The 14323-nt window shown below is 44.0% G+C and overlaps 1 protein-coding gene across 5 annotated transcripts in view; it reads left to right on the top strand.

Annotated features, from left to right (window-relative positions):
- LOC144763221 (potassium/sodium hyperpolarization-activated cyclic nucleotide-gated channel 4-like) overlaps positions 1-14323 on the top strand; it is a 1875862-nt gene that overhangs the window by 1489738 nt on the left and 371801 nt on the right. For all 5 annotated transcript variants that reach the window (XM_078648610.1, XM_078648611.1, XM_078648612.1 and 2 more), the window contains exon 8: positions 6920-7066. In XM_078648610.1, coding sequence (XP_078504736.1) covers positions 6920-7066 — 147 coding nt within the window. The remainder of the gene's footprint in view (positions 1-6919; positions 7067-14323) is intronic.

Here is a 14323-nt window from a genome sequence, read left to right as displayed (position 1 = left end):
TACTGTTATTTGCCCTAAAACCTGTCTGTGAGCGATCAAATAAGTTGTTGGTCTCAAAGAAAGCAGTAAATTGTTTGACTAGCCGCTCCAAAAATTTAGAGAGATATGGTAGCTGGGAAATTGGGCGGTAGTTGGCTGGGTCATAAATTCCAAGTCCTGCTTTCTTTAAGAGGGGAAAACCACTGTTTTCCTCCATATGTCTGAAAAGCAGGCTTGCTCCAAAGATTGATTAAAGATTTTGGTAATGAGGGGGCATAGGACGGGCGCTAGTTTGGAAAAAATAAAATGTGGACAAGGATCAAGTGGAGATCCTGCCTTAACGTCAGCAATGGCTTTGGCCACTTGTTCCTCTGAAAAACGAGTCAGAGTATCAAGGTGGATTTTTGCTGCGGGGTGAGGGGCCAGATTTTCCCAATCAGTATTGGCCTCTTCATGCGCATTATCAAATGATGCATACATTTTTTTCACTTTATCAGTGAAAAAATTGTTGATTAACTCACAGTTCTCTGTCGTGGGAGCCATGGTTTGTGATAGACTAGAAGGTTTACAAAGATTGCGAATAACTTTATATAGTTACTTGGAGGAGCTGTCATTGTCTTCAACCCTTTTTGTATAGTAAATTGCTTTGGCTTGTTTTATTGTGCGGTGATAGTTTTTCAATTCAACTAAATAATTTAGTCTATCAATGCTATCTTTTGAATGTCTCTATTTGTGCTCCAAAGTTTGGCATTTTCGTTTATTTATTTTTAATTCAGGTGTGTACCATCTTTCTGATCGGGAGTTAGAAAATGGTTTGCTATTAAGTTTGGGAGCGTATTTTTCTAGCGACTTCTCGACCTTTTTTTGTAGTTGGGCAGCTGATGTGGAGGCAGAACTAGAGAGGGGGACAGCAGAGTCATGGTAAGTGAAGTGAGTAGCAAAGGTTTCCTGGGTAATTAGGTTCCATGCTCTTTTCCCTATTTGATATGCTTTTTCAATCTTGGGTGATTTATTTGGTAGGACTAAGGAGACAGGGATTAGGAAATGATCTGTCCAATGAAGTGGTTTGCTCTTTTGAAGGTTAATGTTCATTATATTGGAGAACACTAGGTCCAGGGTGTGCCCAGCCTCATGGGTTGGTTCCAGGATCCTCTGTGTTAATTGCATTATGGCTATGTCATTTTCCAGGTGTTTAACTCACGGAGTGGCTGCTTTTTCATAATGAAGATTAAAATCGCCTATGACTAAAAACTGGCTCTGTTTCAGACAGAGAGGAAAACGTTGTGTAAGCAAGTCAGTGCTTAGTCGGGGATGGTGGCCAGTAGGATTGTAAATGACAGTCCAGCCCAATAGTATGTAATTACCCTTTGAAATTGAGAAAGCTAGGATCTCATGGGTCCCCACTTGGATAATTGTGGAAGGAATGCGGGAGAGATGCTCTTTAAAGAGAATGGCTATACCACTGCCTCTCTTACCCTTTCTATTCTGTTTTAGTATTTTATAACCGGGTGGTAGGGCAGAAACAATGTATGGGGTATTATTGTCATCGAGCCAAGTTTCGATGACAAAAGCAAGGTCTGGGTTTAGGTCATCTAGTGTGTACCAAATCTCAGTGCTATGTTTAGGAAGGGATCTAGCATTAAGATAGATACAATTTAGGGTTGGAGGTGCAATGCTGATTGTTTGTAACTATCCATGTGGTCTAACAGCCTGATTCATCAAAGACCCGTTTTGCGAGTCTATAATAGCGATTCATAAGGAATCGCTATTACAGACTCGCAACACGGGATTCATGTAGGAATCGGAAAAAGAATTGCGATTCCTACACATTCCTTATTTGCGATTAGCAAATTGCTAATCGCAAATAAGGAATAACTCCCATTCATTCCTAATTTGCGATTAGCAATTAGCTAATCGCAAATAAGATAGCGATTTAAAGGGTGCCAGGGGTGTTCAAAGGACACCCTGTAGCACCCCTTAAATGCAAATTAAAGCAGGTGTTGCGCACACACATGTCCAAAGGACATGTGTGTGTGCAACATGCAACTTAGAAAAATGCTTTTAAAAGCATTTTTCTAAGTTTTCGCTATTTACCACGAGGTTTGACCTCGCGGTAAATAGCGGGCCGAAATTGCGAATTCGCAATTTTTAAATGGATGATGAATTGCATTTAAGGAATCTCAAATAGAGATTCCTTAAATGTATTCCTCGCTAAATAGCGAAATCGCTATTACCTATTTTTGCATTTGGGATGATGAATCCCAAATGCAAAAATAGCGCTCGCAAAGGGCCAGATTCTCAGAATCTGGCCCTTTGCGAGCCGATTTCGGCTTGGGCCCACATGCATCAAGCATTTTTGGAGTCGCAAACGGTGCGATTCCTTAAAATCGGCCGTTTGCGAATGCAAAAGTGCTGTTTGGGATGCATCATGCTATTTTCGAAATTGCAATTTTTTTGCAAATTCTAAAATTACGATAGCACATAAGAAATCGCAATTGTGCAATTTCTAAAATGCTATGCATCATTTCTTAAAAATGTGCGATTTTACAAATTGGAAGTGCAAATTACCACGAAGTTCAACCTCGTGGTAATTTGCGAAATTGTTCAAATATGCACAAAAATGCATTTTTTAAACTGTTAAGTTACAGACACACATGTCCTTAGGACATGTGTGTATGTAACTTATACTGAAAAGTACATTTCATGGGTGCAGGGGGGGGTCATTTGCACCCCCTCTCCACCCTTGAAATGCATTGATGAATTTCGATTTCAAATTGCGAATTCGCAATTCCCATTCATTCCTATGGGCATTTTGGCCCATAGGAATGAATGGGAATTGTGAATTCGCAATTGAAAATTTGCATTTTTTATGCAATTCGGTAAAAATAGCGATTTTTACCGAATTGCAAAAAAAAAGCAAAAATATTCATGCATAGGCTTTTGCGATTGTTAAATTGCGAATCGTTATTTTTCGCAATTTAGAACTCGCAAAAGCCGATATTGATGCATGTGGGCCATACCCCCACATGCATCATTGAGACATTTTGCACTTCTTAATTTGCGAAAAATAAGGAATCGCAAATTAAGAAGTGCAAAATGGTATGCATCATTATTTTCGGTATTAATTTGTGATTCGGTAAAAATCGCAATTTTTACCGAATCCCAAATAAATACCGAATTCTTAAGTTAATTTTCGCAATTCCCATTGATTCCTATGGGCCAAAAGGCCCATAGGAGTCAATGGGAAGGCATTAGCAAATTGCGAGTGGCACTTTGAAAATTTCATGGGTGCAGGGGGGGTCCAAAGGACCCCCCATGCACCCCTGAAATGTATTTTTCGCATCATGTTTCACACACACATGTCCTAAGGACATGTGTGTGTGAAACATGAATGTTGAAAAAAAAACATTTTCAGCATTTGAAACACTTTTTCCAAATTTACCGAGTGGTTCAACCACTCGGTAAATTTGGCCCCCTAATTGCGAATTTACACTTTGAAAAGTAATGATGCATTCAGCCTGATTCATGTAGCCAATAGCGCTCGCAAAAGGGCCAGATTCTGAGAATCTGGCCCTTTGCGAGTGCGATTTTTGCATTTGGTATTCACAATCCCAAATGCAAAAATCGCTATGTAAGAATTCGCATATTTGCGAGGAATGGCATTTAAGGAATCTCTAATAGAGATTCCTCAAATGCTATTCATGACACAAAAAAAATTGCGATTTTGCACTTTTGGGGCCGCTATTTACCGAGAGGTCAGACCTCTCGGTAAATAGCAAATACTCAGAGAAATGCTTTTAAAAGCATTTTCCTAAGTTGCATGTTGCACACACACATGTCCTTTGGACATGTGTGTGCGCAACACCTGTTCAAATGTGCTTTTTAGGGGTGCTACAGGGTGTCCTTTGGACACCCCTGGCACCCTTAAAATCGCTATCTTATTTGCGAGTAGCAAATTGCTACTCGCAATTAAGGGATACTCCCCATTCATTCCTATGGGCCCCTTGGCCCATAGGAATGAATAGGGAGTTTTTGCGAGTAGCAAATTGCTACTCGCAAATAAAGAACATGTAGGAATCGCTATTTAATTAGCAATTCCTACATGAATGCCGTTTTGCGTGTCCTCAATAGCGAGTCGCTATGATTCGCTATTAGGGCCACGCAAAACGGCCTGTACATGAATCAGGCTGATTGCTTTTAAGAAATCGCACATCTGCGACTTCTTAAAAGCACCCGCAATTTTAGAACTCGCAAAAATGTTACGAATTCTAAAATTGCTTCATGCATCCCAAAAAGCACTTTTGCATTCGCAAACGGCCGATTTTAAGGAATCGCACCGTTTGCGACTACAAAAATGCTTGATGCATGTGGGGGTTAAAGTGTCTAGACAACGCCATTTGCAGTCAAGGCAGGTGAAAGGGCCTTCAAACTTCCCCGGAGAAGCTTTTGTACGGCACATAATAGTATTTTGTTAACCTCTCAGTTTTAATAGCATATCGTTAATAAATAGGTGGAGGAAATTCTTCTGAGGTGGAAAGGGCAGAGTTTTTTAACTAACTAACTAGAAGATCAGAAGCGACCCTTAATGTGCCAGCTTTCCGCCCGGTACCGTAGTGGGTCAGACCAGGAACCCCTGCGGGGGTGAAGTGTACCAATATCAGGACTCCCCTTGGACCTGCCACCTCGTACCCATCTCAAGTCCGTCCGTTGTTTTATAATCTGGTTGTGCATTAATTAAAAAAGCTCTGTATAGATTCAATAAATACATGTTTTGCTCCTGTGCGGTGCTCGGATGGTTTCTAAACTCTACTCTCTCTCCGCCTAAAAGAGCCCGGATTCCTCGAGCAGAAACGCACATTTTCAGAGGACAAACTTCCCACATCACCTTTAGAGGTCTACGTTGCACTTTCGCCCTTTTTAAACCATGTTAAGAGTAACAGGAATTTTAGCTTTTCGGCTCCGTCTCTTGTTACAGACTTTGTGCAAACAAAGGCTTGGCTTCTGGTAGTCCTGTCTTAAAATACAAATATTCTGGTCCTTACACATCTGTCTGGCCAGCAGAAAGTCTTGCGCCAAAGTGAAGTAGCCACGGACCCCTGCAGTCACTGCCTCGGACCAGCCTGGCATGTTTCCAGACCAACAGGAGATCTGGAGACCTGGGATTTGAACTGTTGCCACTGGAGTATGCTGTCTTGGATTATTATCTTGAGGTCCTATGCACGGCACCAGGGCTGGGACACCATGCACACCAGTGCCTGGGAACTTCTTTTTTCATTAAAACACCCTAATACCTGTTAAATTCGAATTAAGTGTTAATTTTATTTGTTAATATGCCCCTCTTCCCATTGTTTAGCCTTCTAGGTGACATTTGAATCTGCTCTACTGTGTAGGAATCTCATGTCATCTCGGAATATGGCCTGCTCATCTGGTTGTCCCGGTGCTTCGCTCCGCTTTCTCCTGTCCACTTACTACAGGCTTCGCTCTGCCATCTCCTGCCTGCTTAAAACGGTACACAAGGAATTCCGACAGCTGCAAAATCTTAAACTGCAAATGTTTACAAATCTGTCGTTTCTGGCATAATGCTCTAGGGGACAGGGTTGTCAATGTTGGTTCAGTGTAACAAATCGGAAGGCAAATCCTGCCAATGATTCTGAAATTGAATGCCCATTTAGTTACCCTTTGTCACGGTGGCAGATTACCGAGATGCCGAGGAGTGACACAATTCAGCCCGGGCAGCCAAAGAAAAAGTGGCCCTCATTCGCAGATCTCAACTTTTCGCAATATACTGCTTGGTTAGGATAATAGAGCCAAATAATGGCAAACATAGGCGGTGGTAACATTATTTCAAAGCTTATAGGTCCAGTGCATCAGTGCAACACCACCTCAGCAAATATTCAGCACTACCTCAGTATTAGCGTAAAGCCACTTCAGCACCACTCAGCACCACTTCTGCATCATTCAGCATCACCACTGCAGCACAATCTAAGCATCACTCAGCAGCACCTAAGCACCACCAAAACACCTCAGCATCAGCACAGCACCACCTCAGCATCACTCAGCCCAAGCGCAGCACCATCTGAGCACCAGCAAAGCACCACCTTTGCATTAGCTCTGCAACAGTGCAGCACTACCCCACTACCAGCACTGTTTATGTCCCCCCTATAAAAAAGACAACCTTTAACAAACAAGCATTAGATAAGTCAGGAAGAATTTGCTAGCATTGCGAGGAGCAAAAAACGAGGAGACATTTTTTATGATAATTTTATTTTTAATAGGGTCAGTTGTACATAATCTTTTTGGTTATATATAAGGTAACACAAATGCTTGAACACTTTTTTTATTAGAACATTTCACCATGCTGCATAGCAGCCATGCTGCTCTGCAACATAGCTTAAAGACATTGTGAAGAGGTATCGATGAAATGAACAGCAGGCCAGCAGAAATATAATTTGTAGAGGTCTTTATTGTATCCTCAAAGTAAGAGACCCCATCCTTCAAAGTCCAGCAAACAACTGACTCTGTATTTGAGGCTAAACATTCTGTCATAATTACATTCCACACTAGAACATAACAAGAGGGCATGAGCCATAGAACATCACCAGAAAGGCTGGCTCAGCTTTTGATAAGAACACTACACATTGGCAAAGCCAATAACTCTGGCTAAACACTTATAAGGTCCCAAAGGCAAGACCTATTAGCTATGCCAATGCTTGTTCTCTTTTGGCAGTGCATGGATAAGAGTGGGTCCTCGGGGATACTGCAGGAACAAAGCATCACAAAGTAAAGATCCTGATAAATGAAGTTCCCTGAATTCACTCTTCTGACCCCATATTAAAAAATCAACTAAACATACTAAAGATGCCAGCACTGTATATTATTCATACTTTTTGATTTTCAATATGCATTAGTGATTAATACTGGCGTATCCATTATTTTTCAGTATGAACAATGTGAACTATATTTGGCTAATCGACGCGTACCAAAAGATTTGCAGTCCCGAATTCTAGGTCATCTTTACATAAGATTTCAAGGAAAGTGGTTTGACGAAGAAGAAATCCTCCAGGACATGTCAGAATCATTGAGGAAGGTTAGTAATAATCGTATGATTCGGATCGCAATATTAATTATGTTTTTAATATTCTACCATGTTTTTAAAGATATTTAGATTTTAGAAGATCACAATCGCCCCTAAAAGAATTTTTTATTATTTTTCTTATAAATTACATTATATAGGTCTCTAATAGCTTACTTGAAATGCTGTTTTAGGTAAATATTAACGTTAAAGCTAACTAATTTTAAACTGCAACTTATCTGTCCTTTAAGCTTACACAGATAGCGAACAAATATAAACTCACTTGGGGCCAGATGTATCACAGGGTTTTACCCATTCTGTGTCTATGGAAAATGTGTTTATACATATGGCCCTTAATCCTGTGTCACATCTGAAGCAGGGCTCTTCAGCTGACCCATTCTGAGATAAGGGGGTCTGGGAAAAGGTGTAACTTGTTTGTTGAGGTTTCCCCTTAATCCTTTGCATTTTTAAATAGGTTTGATTATTATGTGAAACTCTTCCCCTGCACCCTTTCATACAAATTTGATTATCAGTGGTTCTGCTGAGTATGTATATGTTTCCAATGTATCCAAAGGAAATCATGTGAGTGCTTTGTTATACTGAGTATTTCACATCCCTCTTCTCTATTAGTGAATTTGCCTTATGGTTGGTTCGTTTTTCGAAGTTATTTATTCCAAGTTATCAATATTTTTTTTTATTTCTTCAAAAGTATCAATTTCCTGTACATTGGATTTTTTTTCATTTGGCATATTTTCAGAACAATGTTTGACAGTATTTCCATTGGGAGACCTAACTCTCTATTAACTATGATTGTTTATCGAGCAGTCACATCAATAATCAGTGCCAGTTTATTTTTCTCCAGTATTGGATTTTTCATAGATTCACATGTTTGTATTATTTTCCGTATTCAGGCTGGAAGGCCCCACAGTAAAGGTTTAAAACAGTGTTCAGGAAACAACTCGATTTAATAAGGGAAAGGCAGGCTTCACTTTACTAGCACAGTCACCACATTTAATAAAGATTTAGGTGTGCACTCACCTCATTAATAGTAACCTCTATGATTTCCGTTCATCTGGGTTTGTCGTGGAGTTCCTAGGACCATCCCAGGACCTGTGTGTTTTGGATGACGTACACTGAGGGCTTGGTGTGCAGACAAACTCTGGAGACCCCCACAGGATGTGTCAGCTGTTAGAGCAGCTAGCTCTACAGTACCACAACACCCCCCTGGTGCTCTACAGTGAGGTATGTTGTTTCTGGCAACCACTGAACATGACAACACTGATTCCTCAGGTATCGTGGAAAACAATACGGTATCTTTCGCTCAGTCACTCATACTTACATTTAACATGACAACACTGATTCCTCAGGTATCGTGGAAAACAATACAATATCTTTCGCTAAGTCACTCATGCTTACGTTTTCTCAGAGTACACACAGGACGACGATTGGAACAGTTTCAATAATTATTTATTGGTCAAGCGTCAGTCTGGTGTAAAAAATATTTAGTGCGACAATCAGAAGACAGGAGTAGACAAAAGTAATCACAAGCACCAATATCGTAACAGTAGATACATTTCTACCATAGTGCTGAAAAGATAAATATAAGCTGATTACAGAAAACAGTAGCATTGGCGCACACCTACAATGGGTAGGTAGCGTGGGTTGTTCTTCGCGAATTGATTACATCTTGCTAGATTGCAAACTATGGAGACATTTAATAGACATGGTGATACCACCCACTGTTGATAGGGATCATAATCCACTATGTCTAACTTTAAAATATCCATGGCCGCCCAAGTCTGGAAAAATAGACAGAGGCGATCCTATGTGCTCAAGGGAAGTAACCCCCTCGAACTGCGGAAGATACCTTAAAAGGCATAGAGTTGCCCTAGATAAAACAAAATTACATGGCATCAAAGAGACTTTGGCAGAGGTCTTAAGCGAGATGCAAGAGGCTCTCACTGATTCAGATGGTACCCTGAAGATATCTCTAATTTACGAGAAAACCATTAGCACGTTGGGAACCTTTTTTTATACAACCTCTGGCATCGGGCCTCATACCTTGCGTAGGAAGCCTAATGATACGTGGTACACGAATACTTTTGAACGCAAAAAATCTGCCCTGATTATGGCTGTCAAAAGTAAGTCTCCCTTTAGGATTCAGACAGCAAGAAGGGAGTACAAGGTGGTAGTGTCCAAAGCTAAGAAAGAGTAGGAGGAGCATCACTGGCAAGCCCTAAAAGCAGCCAGTATGGAGAAGAACGCTAACAATTTTTGGAACCTGCTTAGGAGTAAGACGCGGCCTTATTCTGAGTCAATCACTAATAACATCTCAAGTAAATCCTAATATGATGACTTCCTGAAACTCTATTCTGATACAGAGGAAGTTTCCTGCGAAGGCCCAACCATTGATCCTAAAATAGGCTCTGGGGAACCTAATAGATACCCTTTCTCTGAATTGGAGGTGGAAACCGCCATTCGGCGAATAGTTCCAGCAAAGGCAGCGGGTCTCCCTGGGGAACTCCTTCGAGCAGATCCTGTAAAATTGACAACATTTATTACATCCTTAATTAATGCCATTGATAACGGCTGCCCTATTCCAGATTCCTGGAAGGGAGCCGAGGTTGTACCCATTTTCAAAAAGGGGGCCAGGGATGGCCCTGCCAATTACCGTCCAATAAGCTTGATCGACTCACTCCAAAAGGTTGTCGGCCGGGTGGTGCTGGAGAGGATCTTGACATGGGCAGATGAAAACAGGGTCCTCTCCGATTACCAAGCTGGTTTTAGGGCAGGTACTGGGACAATTGAACAGGCGTTCAGGCTACACCTTCTATACTGTAAGGTGGTCCAAATAGGCAAAGGCAGTCTTTATCTTGCAATTATCGATCCAAAGACTGCCTTTGACCTGGTTCCCCGTGAGCGCCTGTAGCAGGTCCTGGCTGAGCAGGGGGTCCGTAGGAATATCTTGAATATGCTAATTCGCCTCCATGATGGTAATTATGCCCAAGTGAGATGGGTTCTCAAGGGCAAAAAAACGCTCGAATACCAGTGAACAGGGGCATCCGCCAGGGCTGTGTATTAGCTCCCACCCTTTTCTCTTTGTATGTGAATGGGGTGGTTGAACATCTACAACGAATACCATCTGATGCTCCAGCCCTGGCGGATGAAAAAATTCCCACCCTCCTGTTCACTGACGACACCCTCTTCATCGCGAAGACCCCGAAGGGCCTGCAGAGCCTTCTGGATAGTTTTTAATCATTTTGCACTACTAGAGGGCTGATCATTAACACCTCAAAAACAAAGTTCCTAATATTAAATCCATCAAGGCCACTTAGGAACCCACCCTCACTAAATTGCGTCCCACTAGAGAGGGTCACGACATTTGACTACTTAGGCGTTCGTATTGCTGATTCTATGCTCTGGAGATCCCAAATGCAAAAAATGCTCCTGAACCATAAAAGGGTAGTGGGGGCAATACTAAAAGAACATCGCTCCTCACTGAGCAGACCAATCGCCCCTGCCCTTGCGATTTACAAGGCCAGAGCAGTGAGCTTGGCCCTTTACAGTGCCGAACTGTGGGGTTTTACCAATATAGACCATATCACTGGATCAGAAAATAAATTCTTAAAAGAGCTAATGATGCTCCTCCAGTGGACCCCCACTAAGCCTCTATTGTATGACTTAGGTTGCCACTCACTCAGAGATATTGCAAGACTTTGCCCCCTCCTGTTGTGGGTCAGCCTGTGGCGGACACCAGAACTGTCAAAATACGCAGCAGGGTTTAGTGAAGTAATGGATAAGGATGAGTGGCACAAGATCAATTGGTTAAAAGATGTACAAAAACGTTTGTATGATCTTGATTTTAAAGAGGCATGGATAAACAGAATCTCTCCACCCAAGGCATAAATCAGGAAGGCGTATTGGCTGTGGGTCAGTAACAATGGCCTCCTCAACCCCAAAACAGGCAGGCTGTCAGAGGAGTTCATGCAGCACAAGCACTCCACTCGCCTTGAACCCTACCTAGACATCATACAAAAACCCTATGATAGGGCTCTGTATTTCGAGTTTAGGTTAGGCACACTCCTCACACAAGAGCTAACTGCGCAGTGGAAGCCTCCTTATTAAACACCAGCTTCCTGCCCAAGTTTTGAGGCTACTCTTAAGTCAGATACACAGATTATGTTTTCTTGCTCAGCCTACAAAGTGCCAAGGGAGCGTTGGCTCAGACCAGTCTGCAAAGAGCTGGGCACTCGTAGCCATTATGCAGCGCTGCGTATTTTAAGATCTGATGCACGGGATCTCTATGCTTGTGGACTGGCTACATTTTTAAGAGGGGCATGGAGTATTAGATCGAGAAACTTGAATGCTAATCCCTAAATATTCCTGTGGTCATGTGTTTCCCGATTTTTATATTTTGTACTTTTTTCTATACTGAATAAGCTACTTTCATCTATTTATTATTCTCATTTTAATGAATTTTGCTAGCTTAATAATTTTGGTACATTGTCTATTTCTGAAAATATATTTTGTCTCATCTGTATAGCTTTTAATTCTGGATTGTACAGATTTTAAGATATGTTTTATCGAAATAAACTATTTTGATTGATTGATACAATGGGTAGCCTACCTAAATGTAGCTAGCCTAGATATGTAGGTGAAGCATGGGTACTTGTGTATGTGAATGCTATAGTGTAGCCAAGAATCCCCGGGGGAAGTACTGACCCCCTCACCTGATTATTTAGAATGAAGGACCCCATCTCTGCCTCAAGAATGATACCCCGCAAGGGATGTCAGGTCGCTGCCTGTTGAAGGATCAACCTGCAGAACCTCAGTCCAGCCTGGAAGGAATTCTCCTCTGAATTGTAAAGGGGAGTGAGGGTCTTTTATACTAAAGTGGTCTCTCCAGGGTTTCTTCTAGAATCCTTCGCTAATCCTTTTCTAAACAAAAATGATCATGCACAGCTGGCTGTTGGGCATGGATGAAAATAAGTGGTGACCCGTATACAGAATAAAACTGCCATGCCTTGGGACATGTTTATGTATGTTAGGTACAGAGATTAGGATAGGGTACCAAGAGCCTGGTGTCGAAGAGACTGGAGCAAGCAACTAGGTAAAAGGTCACCTGTCTAAAACGTTATTGTCGTGTGGATGGAGCAAAATGTATGTAATCGGTATGCACATGATGGGACTATCCTAAAGGACATGACACCCACTCCTCATCAAAAGGTTAGTTAGGTAATGACAATCAATGCTAAAAAAAGGCATAACAATTATTTATATTAAAACATACTATAAAGCACTTTAAAAAGTCTTTAAAAATGTCCATAAGAGGGGGCGTGGCTTGGGAAGCCATGATGGTGGTCGTGATCTGAGCACGCTCCGTCCAGCCCCGAAATATCCTGCACAATTATCCTGTCTGTCCGACTTGGTGTCGGTCTCTGAGCAGTTCTACCTCAGTTCGAGCACGGCGGCATACACCCGGGGCAGTCTTTATGCTGTGGTAGGCTATCAGCGGTGCTGCAGCTGCCGAGAGGAGCTGTGGCCTGTGGAGGGAGTGCCCTGTGAGAAGCCAGGGAGTTGCCTGCTCTGGCCGGGCTGTGGTGTCGACTTAGCAGCAATGCAGATAGCGGGCTGGTCATTGGTCCCCCTGCGAATCTGGTTGATATCCAGTGGAGTGGATCCCGCATCTGGATGCCTTGAGTCCCTTGACGGGACGAAAATCGGCAGTGTCAAGGTGCGATTGGGTGGCCAGCTCGGGCCATGGAGGTAAGAGGCTGCTGGAGTGAGCGGTGCGGCAGGTTGGCAGCCATTTTATAACTCTGTTTTGCTTTGCCTGGAGGCAGCCGCGCTGGATCTCAGGGGCGAGGGGATTCCGCTGTGACACCGGGACTTCCCTGGGGCCCAGTACATTGCCGTAGTGTGCTTCACTGTCGCTGTCATTCCCCCCTTCCTCCTCTCAGTGCAAGTGTGTGCACGCGGGGATTTCGGCGGTCGTGTCGGGCCACGGGAGGGGGGGGGAAGGGGACCCGGAGCGGCTGCGCCGGGGGAGCCCGCATTAAAAGGGACGAGATATTTGGAGCTGGTTGGCGGGGACGCCACTGCGCTCCGGATCTGCAGTGGCACTGGTGTCGTTTCCTGCGTCTTCCCCTTTGCGCAGCCCCGGTCTGTGAGGGGCAGTAGGTACTGGAAGTGGGGTATTGCTGGGGGTGCTGACTGCCATTTTGTAACACTGCTATATCGTTGGAGGTGAACCAGCTGGATCTTGAAGTGAGTGGGGCTCTCTGTGGCGCCAGGTGCTCTGCTGGACCTGAGAGCTGACTGGGGGCCAGTGTGTGCCGTCACGCAGGTGGGGGTGTCTGACCACTGTCCTCTCTCCTCCCCTCCTTGCTGGGGCCAGTACCGGCTGGGGGTTCGGCGGTCGTGTCGGGCCACGGGGGGGGGGGCTTCTGGGAGTGAGCTGCGCCATGGTGGGCCCCCCTCTCGGCGGTTGGACCGGACCGTGGATGCCCGCCGGTGGGTGCTCCATCTGCTGTTTTCTTGTGCCTGTGCGAGGAGCCCTGTAAACAGCCAAGACGCGAGACAAGGGTGGTGGGGGCCAGACGAAGCAGGGCCCCATCGATAAATTTACCGGTGCTGGAGCAGCTGCTGGGACATCGGGACAGCAGGGAGCGGTCCGGACAATGGGGCGCTCTTGGCAGCCATCACCCAGTCTAGAGACATGATTAACACAAAAATTGGTGCGGTTGGCTCAGATGTCATGCTATTGAGCAGGACTTGCGTAATGCAGTGTGGCGCATCACGGAGGCCGAAACCTGCATCTCCGGAATAGAGGACGACGTCACCACACTAAAGAAGAAAGTCACTGCCATGAAGACGGTTCAGAAGGGACTAGCGCTACGGGTGGAAGATGCTGAAGGGCGGTGCAACAACCTCTGCTTCGTTGAATTTACAGAGGGCTGTGAGGGGGGCAACATGGAACGCTTCCTTACACAGTGGCTGGAGGGCTGGCTTTCCCCAGAGGTTCTCTCCCGCTGCTTTGTTGTGGAACGGGCCCATAGGGCGCTCATGCAGAAGCCTCCGCCAGCGGCTCGGCCGCGGCCAGTTATAGCAAAAACTCTTGAACTATCTTGATCGCAATGCCATTTTGAAGCAGGCCCGAGCCAAGGAACCTCTTACCTATAACAAAGCATGTATCCTTATTTTCCCGGACTACACGCGGCAGGTGCAGCAGCAGCGGCAATCGTTTATGGCGGCAAAGGCCCGCAACAGACA

The sequence above is a fragment of the Lissotriton helveticus genome, chromosome 6 (genome assembly GCF_964261635.1).
Source record: "Lissotriton helveticus chromosome 6, aLisHel1.1, whole genome shotgun sequence".
Taxonomy (NCBI): domain Eukaryota; kingdom Metazoa; phylum Chordata; class Amphibia; order Caudata; family Salamandridae; genus Lissotriton; species Lissotriton helveticus.
This window is presented reverse-complemented; position numbering and strand designations above follow the sequence as displayed.